The sequence below is a fragment of the Lepisosteus platostomus genome, chromosome 13 (assembly GCF_059453375.1).
Source record: "Lepisosteus platostomus isolate fLepPlt1 chromosome 13, fLepPlt1.hap1, whole genome shotgun sequence".
NCBI classification, from domain to species: domain Eukaryota; kingdom Metazoa; phylum Chordata; class Actinopteri; order Semionotiformes; family Lepisosteidae; genus Lepisosteus; species Lepisosteus platostomus.
This window is the reverse complement of record NC_142623.1, coordinates 31,564,512-31,586,179: the sequence shown is the minus strand read 5'-3', so window position 1 is coordinate 31,586,179 and position 21,668 is coordinate 31,564,512. Positions and strand designations below refer to the sequence as shown.

The following is a 21,668-nucleotide window of genomic DNA, read 5'->3' as shown; positions in this document are numbered from 1 at the left end:
AAAAACGCGATTTAGTATTACAGAAAAAATATTCTCTCCTAACACATCATCTTATCTGTAACTGAAACATAAAAGTTTAAATCCGCAAATTCACATTGTAACCTGCTGCTGTTGAACTTTATATATATTCATTAATATCATTAAAGAAGCCTGAACATCACATACAACCTATTTTAAGAACGGAATGAACTCCCTGATTATTAACAGAACTTCATGTAATTATCAGCAAATAAATGATTATAGACCTGTAATAAAAACGCTGAAAGGAGGCAGTTAGAGTCAGGGCTTTTGTTGCCACTGATTTGTTTAAACTAAGAGCGTGACTTGGTAACTGTTCCCTTTCTGTGCTCTTAATGGTAAGTTTTAACGGAAGAAGAACTGATAAACGCTATTACCAACAGGTTTTCTCTTCGTCACATTATGTTCAGCATTACTGTACCACGAACCAAATGTTAAGGTATTTAAACTGCTACATATCCAAAAAAACAGGAACTGGGAGTCTGATTCATTTTCATTCCCAGAATTCCCAGCAGCAGTGGCTCTGAAAAGATGCCATAGCCCTGAAAAGTGTTCCATTATCCATCCACCTGCCCCTAAGATTAGATAAGATCCCCCCACAAACATGGCCGCCTACAGCTACAACCCCCGACGGCTGCTCACCCACCCATCCCCCACAGCTGCCACTCTCCAACACCTCCGCCATTAACACCTCCAGCACTGAAAGCACTATGAGCATCATCCCCCGGGCCAGGCTGACCATCACAGCTGACCAGGTGAAGAAGGAGCTGAAGAGGCTGCACGAGGGTAAGGCCACAGGACCAGATAACATCTGTCCCAGAGTTCTGAGGGCCTGTGCTGATCAGCTGAGCGGAGTGCTCCAGCGACTGTTCAACCTGAGCCTGCGCTTGGAGAGAGTCCCGGTGCTCTGGAAGACATCATGCCTGGTCCCGGTACCAAAGAAAGGGCGCCCCTCTGTCCTCAACGACTACAGACCAGTTGCACTGACTTCTCACATCATGAAGACACTGGAGAGGCTGGTCTTATCCCACCTGAGACCCCTGGTCAGCTCATCACTGGACACCCTACAGTTTACCTACCAGCCCAGTGTTGGTGTGGAGGATGCGATCATCTACATGCTGCACCTGGACAGGGCTGGCAGCACTGTAAGGATCATGTTTTTCGACTTCTCCAGTGCCTTCAATACCATCCAGCCCTTACTGCTAAGGAGGAAGCTGGAGGAGATGCAAGTCGATGCCTCCATGACCTCGTGGATCACTGACTACCTGACGGGCAGACCACAGTCTGTGAGACTTCAGAACTGTGTGTCTGAACTGGTAGTGAGTAACACAGGGGCACCTCAAGGGACAGTTCTTTCTCCATTCCTCTTCACCCTCTATACTTCGGACTTTAAGTACAACTCAAAGTCATGCCACCTGCAAAAGTTCTCAGATGACTCTGCAATTGTTGGATGTATCAAGGGTGAGCAGGAGGAGGAGTACAGAGGACTGGTCAGCAGCTTTGTGGAGTGGTGTGGGGTGAACCACTTGGAACTGAATGTTACAAAGACAAAGGAACTGGTGGTAGATTTCAGGAGGAAAAAGGTCAAACCTACTCCTGTCTACATCCATGGGAGTGGCGTGGAGATGGTGGACTCGTACAAGTACCTGGGAGTGCACATCGACGATAGACTGGAATGGTCTAAGAACATCGAGGCCATCTATAAGAACGGACAGAGCCGACTTTACTTCTTGAGGAGGCTCAGGTCCTTCAATGTGTGTAGTAAGATGCTACACATGTTTTATCAGTCGGTGGTAGCGAGTGCCATTTTCTACGCAGTGGTGTGCTGGGGCTCTGGGATTAGAGCAGTAGATTCCAAAAGGCTGAACAAGCTCATCAGGAGAGCAAGCTCTGTCATTGGGTCTGACCTGGACCCCTTGGAGGTAGTGGCTGAGAGGAGAATGATGTCCAAACTAGAGGCCATCATGGACAACCTCTCCCATCCCCTCTATGACAGGCTTGCAGGAATGAAGAGCACGTTCAGCAATAGACTGATCCATCCACGGTGCGACAGGGAGCGCTACAGGAGGTCATTCTTGCCGTCTGCCATAAGACTGTACAACGCATCCACCTTGCGTCTTGGCAGAGGCAACAGCGACAGTGACCTGTTTATGGACTAAACGCATATACACATCTACTGCTACATCTGTTCTCTTTCTTTTTCTTTTTCTTTTTCCCGTTTACAACCACTTTTGTGCAATATATGCCAGGGACCTGTGCAATACATTTATATTTATATTTATATCTATGGTTACATCTATATTTATATTCATACGTGTGATACGATTTTCTGTGTACTGTTCTGTTCTAGTTTCCTCTTGTGTGTCCGGACTGTGAGTAACTCTTGTATTGTATTGTATGTATTGTACTATTATTATATAATTCGTTACACTGTGGCTGTGTTGTGTGTGTTAAGCTGCTGTTGCACTGCAATTTCCCTCACGGGATCAATAAAGTATCTATCTATCTATCTATCTATCTATCTATCTATCTATCTTCAGTCCTGCTGGTCCTACAGGTGTGTTTCAACTAGCAACTGATGAAGACCTGAAAGCACAAGGGGTCTGGCTTCTTATCCACGTAATAACGGCGATGACGTCATTCAGAACAAACTGGAACAAGAAACAGAGGACCCTGTAGCCACTGTAGGACTGGAGTTGCCCATCCCTGTTCTATGACCATATCAGAGCAATTAAAATAGCAGAGGAGACATGAGACAGAGGCCATTTTTCCATGCACTGTGCTTAAATACAGCGGGGCACCCTCTGCTGATAACGAGATATCAAAACCAGGTCCCACGCCAACTGGAGAAGCAATCAGGTCCAGGCCCCCCAGCATTTTCACAAAATCTCCAGGCTTGCTTTGACACGGAGGAAAAAGATCAAAAAAGGCATTTCTAGCCAAAGAGTAAGTAATTGGACATTTGTGATTCAGAATAAGCAGAAGCTCTTTTCCATATGATAATGATAGTCCCAGGTTATAACTCCACCATTTCTGTGTGTCTGAGTGGCTCCGAGCTGCAGATATTTCACGGCTATACAAGAAATATCCTCTGCTTGCCACACACCTTAAAGCATTTCCAGTATTGCTGTACTGGATTCATTTCTTAAGGACACTGAAGGTAACTGCTGACAGTAACCATGCTGTTTCAAGCTGTCTGCTTAGTCGAACGCTCTCTAATTAAGGCCACGGTGTCAGTGCAAGAGATTAGACAACAAACCACCCAGAATCACATCAGGAAAATAATTAAAATCCTGATTTCGGACAGGTGGCCTTGTGAAGCTAATTGTAATAGAGTGGCACGCATACAGAAAATGAACCTTTTCTTGGTAGAGCCCGCATCAAAGTTCTGAAACGTTGCATTAGCTGCATCAGAAGATGAGGCCCACACTGCTTTCAAAACTTGTCAATGGAACTAAAAGATCCACTATCGCAGACAAGAAAAGAAAAACACAGCAGTCTTATTAAAGAGAACCGTTCTCCGGGAGCTTATAACATCCTGCTTGGTGGAGAAATTCAGGTGCTTTAATAATCCCATCTCGGGACCATACTGTCTAGCTGCAGGGGTGGCAGGAGACTCTGTATTGAGCCTTAACTCGCTCGTATGGCTCAGAATGATGTCACAGGCCCTTTCTTCCTCAGCATTTTAATGGGCCTGATCTTCAATGTGCTGACTAAGCTGTGAGTCTCACGGTGCTACGGGTGCGAGTCACACTGGGAAAGCAAAATGCATCTGCGAGGATGAAGCAGAGCTTACCTACACATCCGAGCACACCGCAAGCGCACAGTCTGGGAGGATTTCGAATGGTGCTTTCTGAATTTCAATATGTCATTTTTTTCTTCCAAGCTGTTAACTTCTATTTCTAGGTGATAATTTTGCATTGGTTTTTTTTTGTCTTTCTCGTCTTGCCTGTTGGGCGGCACAGTGGCACAGCGGTTGAAATTGCTGCCTTGCTGTGCTGGGGCCCTGGGTTGAATTCCAGACCTGGGGTGCTGTCTATGTGGAGTTTGCATGTTCTCCCCAAGTTTGCGTGGGGTTCCTCTGGGTGCACTGTTTTCCTCCCACAGTCCAAAGACATACCGATAGGTTAATTGGAGTTTAACTGGCCCTGGTGTGAGAGTCTCTGTGTATGTCCACCCTGTGATGGACTAGCGTCCCATCAAGGGTCTAACTAATTTACCTAATTACCTAAAAACCTAATTTACACCCATTGCTCTGCCTGCATAAACCATCCCCCCCAGCCCTGTACTGGATAAAGCTTTTAGAAAATGGATGTAAGAGTGGGTAGTTTCTGTATTACACAAAGATGAAAAAACCACACACAACTGAGCTGGCGAGAGGGTCATGACTCTAATGAGAAATCTGTGCACAAAATAACACTTGGCAATGAACCCAGGATACTTGCTGTTTAGGTGCTGATTTCCAGTCTTTACAGTCTAATAATTCTTCCTGCCAGGAATATGCTGTAACTCCCTCCTCAGAGGATGCTGAGCAGAGCAAAGCACAAAATCAATAAACATTCTGTCTGGTCTCCAGGCAGGACCAGGGCAGAGACTGCTGGAACGGTCTTCAGAGAAAGGCACGTGCCCACAGGGTCCACACTCTCACTGTCAGGACAGGAAAAAACAGCAACCTCTGTTTCTTTCTTAACGAGAGCACACGGTCAAACACACGCAGGCATCAGGAGGGATGCTTTCTCTCCTAGCTGCTTTAAAAGGCCTTGCCTGCTGAGATCAAGTGGGATTTCGTAATCATCTATAATTCAGGGCTTCCTCTGATCCCAAGAGAATCTGAAGATGTCCCAACATGAACTTCACTTGCATCTCTCTTGCCTCCTGTCAGGTTTTTCTGTTCCAGTCTGATTTATCTGCATCCTGCATCCTGTCGTTTCTGTTGACAGCAAAACCTTCTTGTGATAACAGTGACCTTCATCCCCTGACCTGTCCTCTCTGACATCACAGCTTAATTCAGCTGATGAAGCAGTTTCTCTCTCCTCCCCTGATCTGTGTGTCGTGGGGCTGCAGGAGGACTGAACCCCACTCTGGTCTTGTACAGTATCTCTCTCCTCCCCTGATCTGTGTGCTGTGGGGCTGCAGGAGGACTGAACCCCACTCTGGTCTTGTACAGTTTCTCTCTCCTCCCCTGATCTGTGTGTCGTGGTTCTGCAGATGCACTCAGGTGGTTCGGCACTTCAGTGGGGATTAAGTGGATCCCCTATTGTGTGAGAAGCACTTAGGATGAAAACCAAAGAGTATGACTCAAAAGCTCTCTAATATCTTTTTCTAACAGGCAAAAGACCTGTCTTTACTTCCTGATCTCCAAGCTGCTTATTTTAACTATAAGGCATTTTTCCCACTTCATATTGAGATTGACATAAAAACAAATTAAACTCAAACTGCAGTACATACTGCTAAAACATACAGGGCATCTTTACCTGCCATGGGCCAGGCAATTCTGTGGTCTAATACATCCCTGGCTCTCTCCTTGGAGTAAGACACCTCTCTCCCCTTGTCCCTCTTCTTTCTTTCAGTCATTTTCCAAAGCCTTTCCACGCTTGCAAATGGCATTCCAGCTCATAGTTCCAGAACTACTGGCAGTGGGCTAAGGGGTAATCTAATTATGCAGAATAATCCCATTAGACTTTAATCCGGGGAAGAAGGATCTGTGCCCGAGGAGCACCTTCGGCAGCTATAGATTCCCCTCTCCGAGCACCACATCGACGACTGCGGGAACGCGCAATCCCATCTGGGAAAAACACCAGGGCTTTTAGGTCCAGACACGAGGTCACTCCAGAATAAGGTCTAAGCTTTTCTTTTGGTTACAAAAACATCAGCCCTCAAGTCACTGCTATGACTGTCTAGAAAGTACTTTTAAATGCTCTAAAGCTGACCTTTTCACTGCAATCAGGGAGATAGGAGGTTGGGTCTGGCTAAGAAAAGAATAAACTGTCTAGTGTGCATAGCCATCGATTCTTTGCATGCTCAAAGCAATGACGGACAGTCTGATAACTCCTTTTACTAGGATTAATAGAGCCATGTTTCACACCACAAACACTGCAATTTCTTTTCAGTCATGAAATAAGATAAAAAATAATTTTTGCTTCTGCTTTGTTGTAGTCAAAATGATTATCCTCCACCAAATTACAAGAGAGAAGGCTCGGGCACACTGTACACACACACAAAATCTTTTGTCATTTTATGAATGGTGAGTGAGAACCGAATCTGCGCCTCAGAGTTGCCCAGCGGTGCCATCAAGACAAGTGCCCAGTACTGAGTTCCTTAGTGCCGTGATTGGAATAGGGATTGGAATCCCAGTGACTTGACTGGAGTAGGGATTGGAATCCCAGTGCCTTGACTGGAATAGGGATCAGAATCCCAGTGCCTTGACTGGAATAGGGATCAGAATCCCAGTGCCTTGACTGGAGTAGGGATTGGACTCCCTAGTGCCTTGACTGAAATAGGGATCAGAATCCCAGTGCCTTGACTGGAATAGGGGTCAGAATCCCGGTGCCTTGACTGGAGTAGGGATTGGACTCCCCTGTGCCTTGACTGGAATAGGGATTGGAATCATAGTGCCTTGACTGGAGTAGGGATTGGAATCCCAGTGCCTTGACTGGAATAGGGATTGTACAGCATCTGAGCCACATCTGTGACAACAGCGTGGGATTATAGATAACAATAGTCTAGGATCAAGTTCCCTCCTGGCTTTCCTGTCAGGAAAATGACAAACACTCACTCTGGACTGCTGCTCTATCATTCTGTACAGGAAACCCCACAAACCTCTCCTGCCGAAAACAAATCCAGTGCGCAGCATGAAAGCACTTACAGGGAATATTCCTGACAAACACAAAAACGTGCACTGATGGACACTGAAAGCGCTTACAGGGAATATTTCTGACAAACACAAAAACGTGCACTGATGGACAGCGCAGGGGCGCCGAATTTCTCCTGGGCTCCCTCTGAATGTGGAAAACGAGAGAGGGACACGTGCAGCGCGAGATGAAAGAAGAAGAATCTGCTGAAGACCCTGGGGCAGAAAAATGTGCTGTGCACGCAAATGCGACAGGGGCACATGTGCGTGTGCGCTCGAACAGCGAGGGACTGCTCACCAGCGTCCTGGGATCCCTCTCTTTTGGCAGGAGCTTCCTCCTGTAGACTTTGTGTTTTAGAAGCCGCCACGTCTTCTGCCTGCGACCCCAGGGACCCCCAGCCAGAGTGATGACACACCACCGCGTGGAAAGACCACAACAACATGCGAGCCCTAAACCCACTGCTAATTTGAACGGGTTCTTGAGCTGGCGAGGATGGCTGGTATCTCAAAGGATAATGTGGGATTAGGCCTGACAGGGAGGACAGGGCTGCGGCAGCAGTCGAGAGGCGACAGGAACATGGGGTATAAACAGTCAAGTGCAGGGGTAGTGGTTTTGACTGGGGCTACTGTGCATCCTAGTGCACTGCAATAGGTCCCTGACTGGGCTAAAGGATGGGGTCAGATTTCAGGGATATGCTGAGCATACGAGCTATGAATAGAAAGGGAACCCCAGACTCTGTGCACAATTAGAAATATCTGTAGGTACAACACTGTGCAAAAGCCGCAGTCTTACTGCCCTGTGCTGCTCTTTTAACTCAGTGACCCCCTGTTTATACAGAAGCACCAGTCTGTGCTGATCTTCCACTGAGACTGCAGCCTGTCTGTGCTGAGCTGACAGATCTGTGGGCTCCGGTACACAGACCGGTCTTCAGCTCTGTGGGCGTGTGGAGGAACAGCTGATGTTAGAGTTGAGAAATAATCTGACAGGGAGTTGATCAGCTCTGATTGAGAAATGACACGGATGAGCTGTCACAACACCTCATGCTGACTCCTGTACAGTTTACCCTGAGCTGTTTTGGTCATGTTTGTGAAGATTGTGAGCGTAGATTAATGATTAAAACTAAACGACTAGATGGGTTTCTTCTCTCCCAAACTAAGTCTTATCAATAACAGTAAAAGTTAAGAAAACACTGGCAGAGGGAAATTGATAACTGGTAACAAACACTGCAACTCCTGATCGTGTCTCAGGTGTCTCAGCCTGGTGCAGTACAGCGTACTGAGTGAACCAGCCCTGCTCACAGAGGCCCAGGCATGCAAAATATCTGAGAATGTTTTAAAGGGCGTTGTCTCGCATTCTCTCTCTGGGGGATCACTCTGTCAGATCATCTCCCTTGCTTCAGAGCCGGGGTGCAAGTCCGGACGTCACAGTTGGCATCCGCCCAATACGGGAAGACTGATCGCGAGAAAGACGAGTTTGAGTCCCAAAACCCGGACGGGCAAAGGAGAGTCAAGCGATGATGACCGCGATATGAAATTCCTGTCCTGCTGTGGAATTTGGAATGGGCGCACTGCGTGAAGGAGGGAGTTCTCGGAGCCCTGCCTGCCAACAAATAAAAACTGATGACTGCTGAGAGTGCTCGGCACAGAGGGATTACCGCGGATACTTCTTTGTAGCAGAAGGGATTTATTGAGTGTGGCTGACTTTGACTGTGTGCAACAAAGGAATCTTAAGGGCTCTCTCAGTCAATTTAATGCATCTACTGTATGAGAAAATCTGTAATGTATTAACTGAAAAAAAAAACTATGGAGAAAAAATAAATCCTGTAACAAATAAAGAGGTGAGACAGCTTCTGGGGTCCCTCTGCTGCGCACTCGCAGTGTCTGGAGCAACTGAGCTCAGATCACGCAGAGCAGTCATTTTCATGCGGTGGTTTTTTTTGTGGGTGATGTTGATCAGCACTTCCTGGCGGTGTTTCCCGAATCCAGCGATGTGTTTTCACACCTTCTGACAGCTGGCTCATCCTGCTGTGCCAGTTCCTCCAGAGTGTCGGGAAGGAGGAGGAGGGGCGACACGTCCCAGGTTCCTCAGACAGGTTGGGGAAAAAGCTCCGTCAGCCGGCTTGTATACTTCCTGATTCCGTGCCACGCTTCTTCTGAGGTGCTGCTCCCACTCAGATCTCAACATTCCCACTCAAGATGTTGGTTTCTGTGAGCCGCTCGGCTGGGGGAAGGGACGCCCCACTGCGCCTGTTTCAATCGGGATATCATGGCTGTTACACAAAGACATTACTCTCAGGAGTGCACAAACGCCGCACACTGAAGTGTTGCATTGTAGCGTTGGTCAGTCCCATTTCCAAGTCTCTTGAAAGACTCTTTAAATCACCAGCACCTTACAATCTGGGAAAAGCCGTGAAAGTGGACCACTTAAACCCAACGACACACAGTCATCCAGATCCAGAACTGGATCACTCTGAAGTGAAGGGCAACCGAGGCTCATGAGAAGAAGGTGTGCGTGTTTTTAAAAGACGGTCTTCCAGCTGATTAATGACAGCGTGCAGCTAATTATGTCTGACATCACACTTCGGGAACACAGGCATTCCAACAGAAAGTCCACCATGTTTAAAGGGAGTTTGTCTGTGTGTGAAAATGGAGTTCAGATAGACGGCCTTTCGATCAGCTCTTGGCAGCGGTGCACCCTGGCTGACACTGTTCCACATTCCTCCCTCTGTGTGCGTTGACACACGTCAACAACGCTCACACTCCGCATGACTCATGGGTACACGACGAGCCCTGAACAACGACCCCGACACCTGTGTGAGACTCTTTCCCGGTCAAATCACACCGGGGGGGTGCAGGAGGTTTGTGGCCCACGTCACGACCCGGCTGGACGGATTCTGATCCATAACCAGGGTCCACTGTTTGATGCTGTGGGCTTGTAGAAGCTGGGCAGGGATGTTGATCCCTGTCATGTTATTTCTTGTGGACCTACCTTGGTCTAATCTATCCATCCAGTTTCTATCCGTGTGATCCAATTCAGGGTAGAGGTGGAGCTGCAGCTCATCCTGGCCAGCAACGGGCACAAGGCAGGGTACGCCCCGGACTGGACGTCCATCGCAAGGCACGCACACAGACAATCACACCAGGGCCAATTGTCCCAGAAGCTATTCAACCTGCCAGCATGTTTATGGATTGTGGGAGGAAACCGGGGCAGCCGGAGGACACCCACACAAACACAGGGAGAACATGCAGGCTCCACACGGACAGACGCCCCAGATGTGTGTTGTAGAGCCGGCAGGGATGGCAATGATCAAAGCAAGGTAACGAACGGCCTGTGAGTACAATTTGGAGCTCTGACCAAACTCTTCCCAGAAGGGGAAGGAAATCGCAGGGAAGAGCTGGCTCTCCAGAATCACGCTTTTTCCTGCAGAATCTCCGGATTCAGTCCGTCTTGGCAGTAACAGAGCTGCCCGAGTCTTGTTTCGCCACCACAGTCTCAAGCCGTTGGCTGGCCTGAGATGTTTTTCAACGAGGATCGTACCCAGAAACATGTTAAAGCAGCACGACTCCTGGAATTTGGGGTCAGCACAGGTAGGAGCAGGGATAACCGGGACTTTACTGGACTGGAATTTCACAAGGAGATCAAACACCCCTAGCAGTCACAACAGCAAAACGAAATCCCTGAATAAAATCCGAGCAATTCCCCACACAAGCCTGACACAGCAGGAATTCCTCTGAGCATTTCGGGAAATCAGAGAAATTCAGACAGGCCCAGGTGATCGTTCTCAAAGCTTTTGCAATCTCCGAGTCCTTGATTTCTTTTATTCTCGGTTCCATCCTTCATTGGAAGGACTCGAAAAAGAAGCCCCCCTCTTTCAAGAGCCCATTCATGCAGGCACTCAGAATCCTGCTCTGGCGTGCTCTCAGACGAACGCCCCGTTAAGAGAAAAGGCAAAATCTTGTGCTCACGTCTCCTGAGATGAGTCTGCGGGGCCTGGCCAAGGGCGTGCCCTCTCCCCCCATTCTGCTTGGTGGAGTGTGCAGTGCCCTTGCAGTGCAGGGCAGTGAGAGAGGCACCTCTATGGGGAATGGGCTGTCATTCGCCGGGTGGTGGCAGGGATTCTCAAGGTGCTAAATTGCTCTGCCCTACTACCAGAAAGGAGAAATGGCCTTGAACCGTGCTCGGCTCCGTGCAGCTGTTTATCTCTCACGGCTCCGTGTCACCCCTGCGGAAAAAGTCAGGCGGACCAATCGCTCCCCGACTGGCACCGAAAAGGTTAATTTCCTGCTTGGGTGCTGCTTGCGCAGGCTGAAACAATATGTTTTCCGGGGGGGGGGCGAAACGAACTGCGGATTGCATATTCTGCACAATAAATTACATTTCAGGGCCGCAAGATCTGGAGGCACTGCCGCGTTTCCAAACCCTGGCTCGTTTGAGCTGATGTCTGCAGGATCGGACTGCCCTCGCCAGCGAGACCTGAGCGATGAGCAGACCGCCGGGTGTACAACTTCCGAGGGAACTTCCCCCTCGAAAAGCGAGACCTGGAGAGCCAGCGAAAGAGTTTCTGCTCGGCCCTGATCATTACGGTCATTTGTTGTCACTGCGTGGGAACAGCAAGTTCTGCTCCACAAAGGGACAGCGTTTATTTTTTCTCCTCCTCCAGGAGAGATCAGACCCTTAAGCATTTCCCACCTCAGCCTCAGGACAGACGCCCCCACAGTGCAGGAAGGCAGAGGGCAGTGGGCACAGCGGCTGGGGTGGGTTTAATCTTTCAGTTTAAGTTTGTTTCCAGCACGCTGTCTTCTCCCTGGAGGTCTCCCTTTGAAACACAAACCAAATGAGGGAGAATTGTCTCCACTCCAGCCGAGACTGTTTTGAAAAGGGAGGGAGAGGAGGGGTCAGTAACTCTCTTTTTTTTTTAATAGCGAGAGAAATAATGAAGCTGCTGCTGCTGTAGAAAGTAAAAAAAAAATCATAATAATGCCCAGAGCCTTCCCCTCACATTTAATAACCTTCATTTTCCTCCCCAGCCTCTGCCCGGCTCTGGATGGAGAGCGGTCTAGCACGCACAGCGCTTCAGCTGGAGTTTGGAACGTGCTTCTCCATCTGGGGAGGGGAGGGCACAGCTGGATGTTGGAGGAGGTGAAAGATTTTCCTCGGACCTGTGTCGAAATTGAAACGAGCGCCTGCTATGAATGCCGCCCCCCCCTGCTCTCCTCCCCCTCACGTGCGAGAGACGTCTTTATCCACCTCACGAGCGCACGACAGGAGACAGGGCCTCTCTCCAGACTGGGCCGCCTGCTTCTGGGGCCCGTTTCCGCCACCGAATTCCATGGAAGCACCCGGGAAGGGAAACGTTTCCAGCGGACGTGACAGCTGGGGAGCGCGCCGTCCTCCGCGGGGAGCATGCGGAGCTGGGCTGCCGAAGATCCAGCATGTCCACAGCTCACCGCCGCTGGGATTTTAACCACAAGTTACCTTGTGTCACCTGCCTGAGCTGGTCTCCCAGTGCATTCCAGAAGAAGACTCTGGACAATGTCACTCCTTTAAGGCTGGATACACACAACTACACTTCATTTGTGCTCTCCAGGTGTTCCTGTCCCTAGTCTGAGGCTCTGACATTCCCAAACCCTGCGAAACGCTGGGAGACCTGTTTCTCCAGGCCTGTGGAATGATCTTGTCCGTATGGGATCTTCCCAGCCAGTCAAGCACTTTCATACCCTGTCATATTCTCTGTTATACTCCAGCTGCCTTTTACTCTATTGTACAACACCTTAAGATGGTGGACAATGAAAGACACGATAGACAATAATAGTTACTGTAACCTTAAGATGCTATACAGACTTCTAAGCTGTGCTTAACAAGGATAGTGGGCCAGGTAGCAAAAAAAAAAAAAACATTGCATGCTCTTCAGTTAGATTCACTTCAATTCAGTTTGCATTGAATTCAGTTTAATTCAGTTTACATTGAATTCAGTTTAATTCAGTTTACATTGAATTCAGTGTGCACCGAAGTCACTTTAATTCTGTTTGCACTGGATTCAGTTTGATTCAGTTTGCACAGAAGTCAGTTTGATTCAGTTTGGCAGTGAATTCAGTTTGCATGCCAAGGGCCGGCGAAGAGCAAGGTACAGTACGCCTTGAATTTCGCCGGCTAGCAGCTGGCTGCAGAATATCGCAGGACACGGTGACGAGAGAGGTCACACCCTCCGCTCCGGGAGCACAGCAGCTGCTGAGGGGGAGTGGCAGTGGCCACAGAGCTGCCGGCTTTCTCCCTCCGACGGGCCGGCCCTCCAGCCTAGCAGGTGAAGTAAACATCGCAGCACTGCCACATCCACAGCTACTCGGGCCTGACCTCGTGCTGACCTCCCCAACACCACCGCCACCTCCCCCACCTCATCTAAATCCAGCAGGAAAAGGCCCCACCATTCCCTGTCACTCCGCAGCTCCCAGCCCCTCCTCGGGCTCCCGGGAGTCATGTTCATAATGTTGCAATGATCTGTGGCTCCTGCTACTTTGATTCAGAACAAAACGCGCCTGCAGGGAACACTCGTTCCTGGATACAATCCGCCCTTAGCCCTTTCTGCTGTAAACCTGCGTCATGGCATGAGGCCAGGCATGGAGACACGAATAAAACCTGCGCAGGCTGCGTTCTGCCCGTTTGATGCAGCCTGTCATTAAGCCCTGTGATTTACTGTCCGCCGAGGAATTGCTCTCAGGAGTTGGCCTGGGACGCCTGGAGATGATGGAACGGCCACCATAATATCTCATTATCCTTTCGGAAACAAAAATATGACTCAAAGTCCTCTCGGCGATCCTGGCTACTGATTACTCTTTTTAAAAAATACGACCTGAAGTTCTCTATTGACCTTCTAATTATTGTCCTATTTTCTCTGCAATTTGCAGAGATGCGCTTGCAGAGAAACCCTTAGATAGATACACTGTAATAACTGCTTACACTTATATAGCGCTTTTTCTGGACACTCCACTTAAAACGCTTTACAGGTAATGGGGATCCCCTCCACCACCGCCAGTGTGTAGCCCCCATCTGGATATTGTGACAGCAGCCATAGTGCGCCAGTATTCACACCACACACCAGCTCTCAGTGGGGAGGAGTGATGAAGCCAGTTCATAAATGGGGATTATTAGGAGGCCATAATTGGTAAGGGCCAGGGGGAAATTTAGGCAGGATGCTGGGGTTATACCCCTACTCTTTTCAAGAAACTCCCTGGGATTTTTAATGACCACAGAGAGTCAGGACCTCGGTTTTACATCTCATCTGAAGGACGGCGCCTTTTTACAGTATAGTGTCCCCGTCACTATACTGGGGCATTCGGACCCCACACAAACCGCAGGGTGAGCGCCCCCTGCCGGCCCCACTAACACCTCTTCCAGCACCAGCCTTCGTTTTTCCCAGGAGTCTCCCTTCCAAGTACTGGCCAGGCTCACACCTGCTGAGCTTCAGTGGGCTGCCAGTTGTGACTTGCAGGGTGATGTGGCTGCTGGCGAGCTATCTTTCTGATGCTGTGGTTAGTGCCTCATACTATTTGTGCCTGTCGGTTTGTTAGAGATGTGAGACCAGCTGCCCCTATGTAAACTTGGCCACATCCGTCTGAGCTTCTAAAATGTGTCAATTCTGAGCTTCACAGCTGTGCGTTTTCCAGTGTTTGTGATGAAAGTGTTGAATACCTAACAGCGCTGACTTTCAAAGAGACCTAACGACACAAGCTGCCACAGAGGGTGTTGTCTGGAGGAAGATCATTTTCGGCCTGGATTTTCAGAAGTATTTACTCGCACTCTTCCATCACCTGCTTCCCAGTGCCCGGCTGTTCACACGCTCAATTAAGAACTGCAAGGCACCCATTCGGCTGACCTCCAGAGACGTCAGGGTTAGGAGGAGAACATGTTCCTATTTACCCAGTGGTGTGGAAAATTGACGTCCGTTCGTGCTGCAGTGGCCACGCAAACAGAAAAAAAGCCATCTACAAAAAGCATAGCCTAGATGAAATTACACTGTGGATTTATTTTGCTGTGGGGCAAGTATCTCTTGCATGGTGTGAAACATTGCTTTTTCTATGCTATTGCTTCACTGCATTCCGAGGCTAGGTTGTATTTATTCGTTCTGTAAAAAAACTGTACACAGCCCTGAAAAAAATTGATGGAGTTTATGGGAATGCCAATATGCACTAAATGGAGAGATACAGTAAAAATATATTTGAAGACAAGTCCTGATTGGCCATTAGGTGTAAAGCCACTGTAGTGTATCTAAACAATAATAAAACTGAATGCTCACAGATTATAATTCCTTATTGCTTTTTTTAAATGCATCTCGTAAAAATATCAACAGTGGAAGACGAGGAGCTTTGTAAAAAAGCACAATGTGTTTGACAAAACGGCAGATTCCATCAGACGTCTGACTGTGATTGGGGCTTCAGGTTCTGGGACGCTGTTATGATTCCGATTGGGGTTCATATACGGATGAGCAACAGGTGAGTCGATAAAGGATTTCACAGACAGCATCTCACCTTTTCTCCTTTAGGAAGATTGAAAACAACAGCTAAGAAATTGAGCTAAAGTCATAGACACAGCCTACAGTATATAGCTTTAAATCATCAGAATTTTCAGCTCCTTCTGCAGCCTGGTACAGAGAGAGCCAGCTTCACCTAATCAGTTTAACAGAGAGTACCACCACAGAGCGCCATAGCTTATCAAAAAAATTCCAATCTTTTCCATGGGAATAATATAATACTTCAAACCCAAGGAATAGAGGGCATGTGTTGCAGTTTCAGTGCAGACTTTAATATGGTTGTACCCAAAGCTGTAAATACAGCCCTCGGAGCTGGGCAGCAGAACCAATGCAAACACATGATGGCCTTTTCTTTAAAACAGTGCTGTATGTTATTGCATTAGGCCAAATGCAGCCTAAAAATTCATCTTTTACCGCTGTTCCAGAGGGCTGGACACGCAGATGCTTCAGTTTCAGCAAACCGTCATGATTATGGTTCAAATAAAAAAAACCTCTAGTTACACATTAGCAATCTGCTGCTGATATTGTAGTCAGCCCTCAATACGGAGGGAGACTCCTTTTTGAAAAGCCCGCAGTCATTAATTCTTGAAAAGAGATTTAGTCGGGGCATGGCCATGGTGACACGCAGTAGGCTCTCGCTAAGGAGCTGATTCTGAGACTCATTACATTAATTGTGCCTTAGAGTCAAATCAGATCCACCTCAATCTGCTGGCCAAACAGGGCGCTGTAGAGGAGGTTAAGAGAATTATGGAGTGTGTGTCTCAGCCCCTCCACTGTGAATTCTCACTCCTCCCATCTGGGAGACTCCTCTGTGACCCCAGGTGTAACGGTGACAGACTCGGGAAATCTTTCCCCTTCTCTGCGATCTCACTCTCCAACAATGCAAAATAAGCCTCTTATCCCCTGAAGCACTGGCGTGCTGGATCCCTTATTGGCAATGTTTGTGTGTTTGATTGGTTGGTTATGTCGTGTTGGACTTGTAGAGCCATTTTCCCCTGGGGGACAAGAAAGCCTGAGTTGAATGAAGTGCCGCGGAATGCAGCAGTGGCAGATTTGCATGTCTTCCCGCAGGTGACAGCTGCATCACAGCCGTGGTGTGCAAGCTGATACCTGCCTCACGCAGTGCTCAGCTGCCAGGGACCAGCGCAGTAACTCCTGATTGAGGGGGAGCTGCCACCACCTAATGCCAACGCCAAAAAAGCTCAGTGAGGTATTTTGCCAAGAGATAGTCACTCCAGTTGTGTGATGTAGCTCCTGTGCACCTGTGTGTGATTTGCAGTTCCTGTTTCAGCAGCTATATTACCCTGGCATCCCACTGAAGTTCAACAGGAGTGAGCCTGGTCAGTACCTGGATGGGAGACTCCTGGGAAAGCTGAGGCTGCTGCTGGAAGAGGTGTTAGTAGGGCCAGTAGGGGGTGCTCATCCTGCGGCCTTTGTGGTTCCCAATGCCCCAGTATAGTGTAAACTGTAAAAAGCGCTGTCCTCTGGAAATTACGTTAAACCAAGGTCTCAACTCTCTGTGGTCATTAAAACTCCCAGGGAGTTACTTGAAAAGAGTAGGGGTGTAACCCTGCACCCTGACCGAATTTCCCCCTAGCCTTTACCAGTCATGGCCTCCTAATGATCCCCAGCTATGAACTAACTTCATCACTCTGTTCTCTTCAGTGTGTGGAGAGCATACTGGTGCACTCTGGCTGCTGTCGCATCATCCAGGTGGGGCTGCACACTGGTGGTGGTGGAGGGGAGTCCCCATTTACTTGAACTTGAACATGTACTTGAACGTCTCTTCTTACGAAACCAGCAGGGCTTGTGTGTCAGAGGCCGTGAAATCTGCACAGCAGCGACGAGCGGATTCGGACACAAGTCTCTTTGCGGTCGAAGCCCCACCTTCGCACTCCTCCTTCTCACAGGGGGAGAGGAGTCTGCCAGCTTGCTGGTTCAGCCAGCTGCCAGGCAGGTTTGGCGTCTTTGCCGCCTGTGGAGCACCCAGGGAAAGGGTGGGTTGCCCAGAGTCTGTGCTGTGCTGTATGTCAAAACAGTGAGGGGCTGGGCTGCCCGCGTCAGGGCGACCTCACCAACAAAGTGCCCTGGGGCAGTTCTGGGCCAAAGCTCATGGCCGGTGTAGCCAAGGAAGCAGGACAGAGGGGTGTCGGGTTACAGCACTGTAGGGGAACAGGCAGGGACACCCAGCAGCCAAGGAGAGGGGGCAGAGAGAACACAGTGTAATGGGCACGTTTCGTTGACACCATGTGGAGAAAGCCCATGCAGCATTTTATTACTGGTATTGACCTAGGATTTCGCTTTGCTTTTTAAGAACAGAAGAAGATTATATTTCGGTTTTAGTAATTGATCCCAGGATCTCATCCGGCTGTTTCTTAAAGGAAGCCAGGATATCGGCTTTAAACACATGGCTGGGCAGCTTGTTCCACACTCCCACCACCCTTTGTGTAAAGAAGTGCCTCCTGTTCTCAGTGTTAAGTGCTAAGGCAGTTAAGTCAGTGTTACGTTCTCAGTGTAAACTACAGGAAACTCCCTGTAGTTTTCACTGATTTCCTCTGGTTCATGTTTCTCTGTTGACACAAAATCCTCAGTGTCTTTGAGGGTTTTGAACACTTCTAGGAGCTCCCTTACAAGTACGGTGGCTCTGTGGCTCAGGATCTGCGCCTGCAGCTGGAAGCTTGCCAGTTCATATCCAGCAGGCCGGTAGAGGATTCCTACTCCGTTGGGCCCCCGAGCAAGGCCCTTAACCCCAACTGCTCCAGGCGCTGTATAAATGGCTGACCCTGGGCTCTGACCCCAAGCTTCTCTCCCTGTCTGTGTGTCTCATGGAGAACAAGTTGGGGTATGCAAAAAGACAAATTACTAATGCAAGAAGTTGGATATGGCCAATAAAGTGATCTCACTCTCTCTTATTTCCATTCAAGACTAAAGGAGCTCAGTTCCTCCAGCCTGTCAATGTGGGACATTACTTAAGCCCAGGAATGCCTCGCACTGCTCTTCTCTGCACTGATTTCAGAGCACCTGACTCAAATTACCAGAGACCATTAGTAACGGCAGTTAAATACATTAATATTAAAGGGGTGAAGAACAGAGGAGCTAGGCACCCCTCCAAGCAGAAAGGCAGCGCAGCAACTGGCAGTGAACAGCCTGTCAAAATAAGACACGGAGTGACGCTCTGCTTTTCCTCGTAGTTGACGGACGAGGGACAGCTGGCGCAGAACAATTAAAAAATACATCGGTCTCTCTAAGAATTTCAGCCTAGTGCGGTGCTGAGCGCTCATTAGGACACCCAGCGTGCTACACCGACCACCAGTCGATTTTCCGTGAAAAGACCAGCGCTCTGAGGGGACTGACACGACAGACCGGCGACAGAGATCGCGGCGGGGGGAAAGGTTTCACAACAGCGCCGCTCAACCGCCTCTCGCACCTCAGAAGAGCGGCATACTGTACATATTTTAGAACCCGCAAACGCAACAGTTAAAAGTCATTAGAAAAGACAACCCGGACCCCATTACACGGCACACGGCAGTGCGCTTTACTGGAACGGGTACAGTGCTCAAACTGCAGGCGGCAGCCGTAGGGACAATTCACAATTCCAGCAGGTGAATGAACCGTGACAGGTGGGAGGGTTGGGGTTATGACGGGGATGCCTGGAAAGGAAATAATGCGGCCATCTCTTCCTCAAGCACACTATTACAATATTTACAGTACTACAATATATCCCCCCCAGCGGCAGCAGGCTGTTCGGTGTAGGTGAGGCGCTGACCGTCCTCGTCTGCGATGTGACCAGCGTCCTAACTTTCTCCTGCGCACTCGCTCTCCCGCACGGCCAGCGCCGGCGGTCCCTCCGCTCGGAGCCGGCGTTTACCCTACACGTGTCGGCTCCGCAGCCCGAACCCGACGGCCCAGGCACTCTGCCACGACGTGCGCGCAGACACAAGGTTCAGAAACCCGGGAGCAACGAACAACAAACTGGACGCGGCGAAGGTGGAAATCAAGCCCCGCCGTGGCGTCTACCTGGCCCGTCTCTTCGCCGCCCGGTCGTCTCTCAGTGACCCGAGCTCTAACTCAAGCCTTCCCAAAAGACCGTTTGTGAAGAAGCGCCAGCTAAAAAAAATAAATCATTCCAAAAAAAAAAAAATCTGCTCTGCTTTAAACGCGCTTGGTCGCCAAAGCGCTCCAGCTCGGGCGACTTCGTTAGACCAGAGAGCAAAGCAGCTTACTGACAGCTAAATATGCTAATAACACCGTATTCGTTTCAGGAGTGTCTTCGTATTTAATTCCTTGCTTGCAATGTTGCATGCATTCATTTCTCTCCTTATCACACATGAATTCATTAACAACAAGGGAAGCGGCACAGTGCCGTTGACTTACCTCCACCGCTCATAATGCATAGACTGCCTTCTCATCCGAGAGAGCGAGAGCCTCCGAGAAGATATTAATCCCTCAGAAAGACACGGGGAGATTTCGTGAAACGAAAGTATTTTCCTCCGTTATCTTTGCAGGAGACGAAATTATTTCATTGCAGTATTCCTCATTCGACACAGTTTTAGTATTTTTTTGTGGCAGTTTTTTAAAAGCCACCGCTGTCTACGGCAATACCTCGCACTCCCGAGATTTCGCGTTTCTGTCTTCGACTGTTCCCGGTCCCGAAATTGCGCCGTGTGATTTATCCACAGACGAGGCGAAAAAGAGATGCGGGCTGGTGTGGAATTCGAGGGTGTTCCCTAAGTACAGGAGCCGATTGCATTCAGCCGGGCTGTCGTGACAGTGCCGCTTGAGGAAATTCGATTAATTCCGGATTTCAATGGAGGTGCATTGTAGGCGCATTCCGCGTCTGCTCTCCTGCGAGTCTGAAGTAGACCCGAAAAATCTGTAGCGCTCTGTCTACGGGCAGGCTCCCCGTACTCTACTCTCAGTTTGAGCCCATTCCACTGATATGATAGCCAGTGGGAACTGATCCTCGTCTGCGGTTTAAGGAGGCGTCAGAGGCGCGGACCTGCCATCTGAAGAGAGTCGGTGTCAATGTGTCAGTCGATCGCAGGAAAAAAAAAATCAAGCGCCCTTCATGTTTTACTACGGTTACGCACAGCGAGATGTGTTGTCAGTGGAAACAACGTGAGGGTGTTTTGCCCCTTTTTTTTAATTCAAAGGAAGATTTTAACACCACGAAAAAAAGAAATCGTGCGCCACCTACTGGAAAGACTTGGTAATTGTTTTCTTCGGATAGGTGTCATCATAATGTGTAGATTAGGCTGAATCATTGAATCATTGCCCTGTTCATCCTGCTGTGTCGTTTAAGTGAAACGCTGACTTCTTTATTCTCTTCACCTCGGCTCATGTTCCTTAATTGAGGTCATTATTGATAATTACTGCACATACGTATTTCTGCAATTTCTGCATGCCCCGTGGATCATCATCTCCTCCATGCATCAGAATCAGTAACAATTCCATTTCATGTTTAAGGACTTCTAAAAAAAGTCAAAGCACTGTACAATTGTGCACATGTAGCACACTTTCCAGGAGTGAAGAAAACACAGTACAGTAAATCAAAGAGCTAAGAGCACGAGTCAGCTGTACATTAGAAGCTGAAGTGGGCAGGTGTTGACGTGACTTTTCCAGACGTCAGCAGTCTCAAGTGGACTTGAGTAGCGAGGGGGTGCCTGACAAGAGACTCTCTCGCCTGGTCTTTACTCAGAAAGGCCTGGATCAGCATGTCTCACAGGAGGAGCTGGGCCCATCCATCCAGTTTCTGACTGCTCTATCCAGTACAGGGCCGTGGGGGAGCTGGCGCCTATCCCAGCAAGCAATGGGCTCAAGGCAGGACACACCCAGGACAGGACGCCAGTCCACTATGCGCACAGACCCAACCCACTCACACCAGGGCCGATTTTCCTTGAAGCCAATTAACCCGACAGCATATCCTTGGACTGTGGGAGAAAACTGGAGCACCCAGAGGAAACCCACACAAACACACAGAGAACACACAAACTCCATGCAGATTGCTCCCCAGACCCCCAGCACTGCAAGGCAGCAATGCTAACCAGCAAGAGCTGGGTCACACTCAAGCAATTAACACTGAAGGGAACCTGGAGCTGGCAGCAGCAGGACCTTAATATCCACTCTAAACCCGATTGGAGCCAGTACAATTGACCAGGGACAGGAGTGAAGTGCAGGCGCAATCCATTTGAAGTTACAAACAGGATATACTGAAGACTAGGAGTACTTTAGAGAAGAAGTCTCAGTAAGACATTACAGTACTCTAATCTCGAAAT

At 48.9% G+C, this 21,668-nt stretch overlaps 1 protein-coding gene across 10 annotated transcripts in view; it reads right to left on the bottom strand.

Annotated features, from left to right (window-relative positions):
• ablim3 (actin binding LIM protein family, member 3) overlaps positions 1-20,532 on the bottom strand; it is a 119,461-nt gene extending 98,929 nt beyond the window's left edge. For 4 of the 10 annotated variants that reach the window (XR_015926112.1, XR_015926113.1, XR_015926115.1 and 1 more), the window contains exon 1: positions 19,768-20,530. Coding sequence is in view for 1 of the 10 variants with exons in the window: in XM_088604171.1 (XP_088460297.1) it covers positions 19,768-19,780 (13 nt within the window). In the remaining 9 variants the exon portion in view is untranslated. Of the gene's footprint in view, positions 1-19,767 lie in introns of all 10 variants that reach the window. The other 6 variants (XR_015926111.1, XR_015926109.1, XR_015926108.1 and 3 more) reach the window with 3 other exon arrangements.
• Between the last annotated feature and the right edge of the window lie 1,136 nt (positions 20,533-21,668).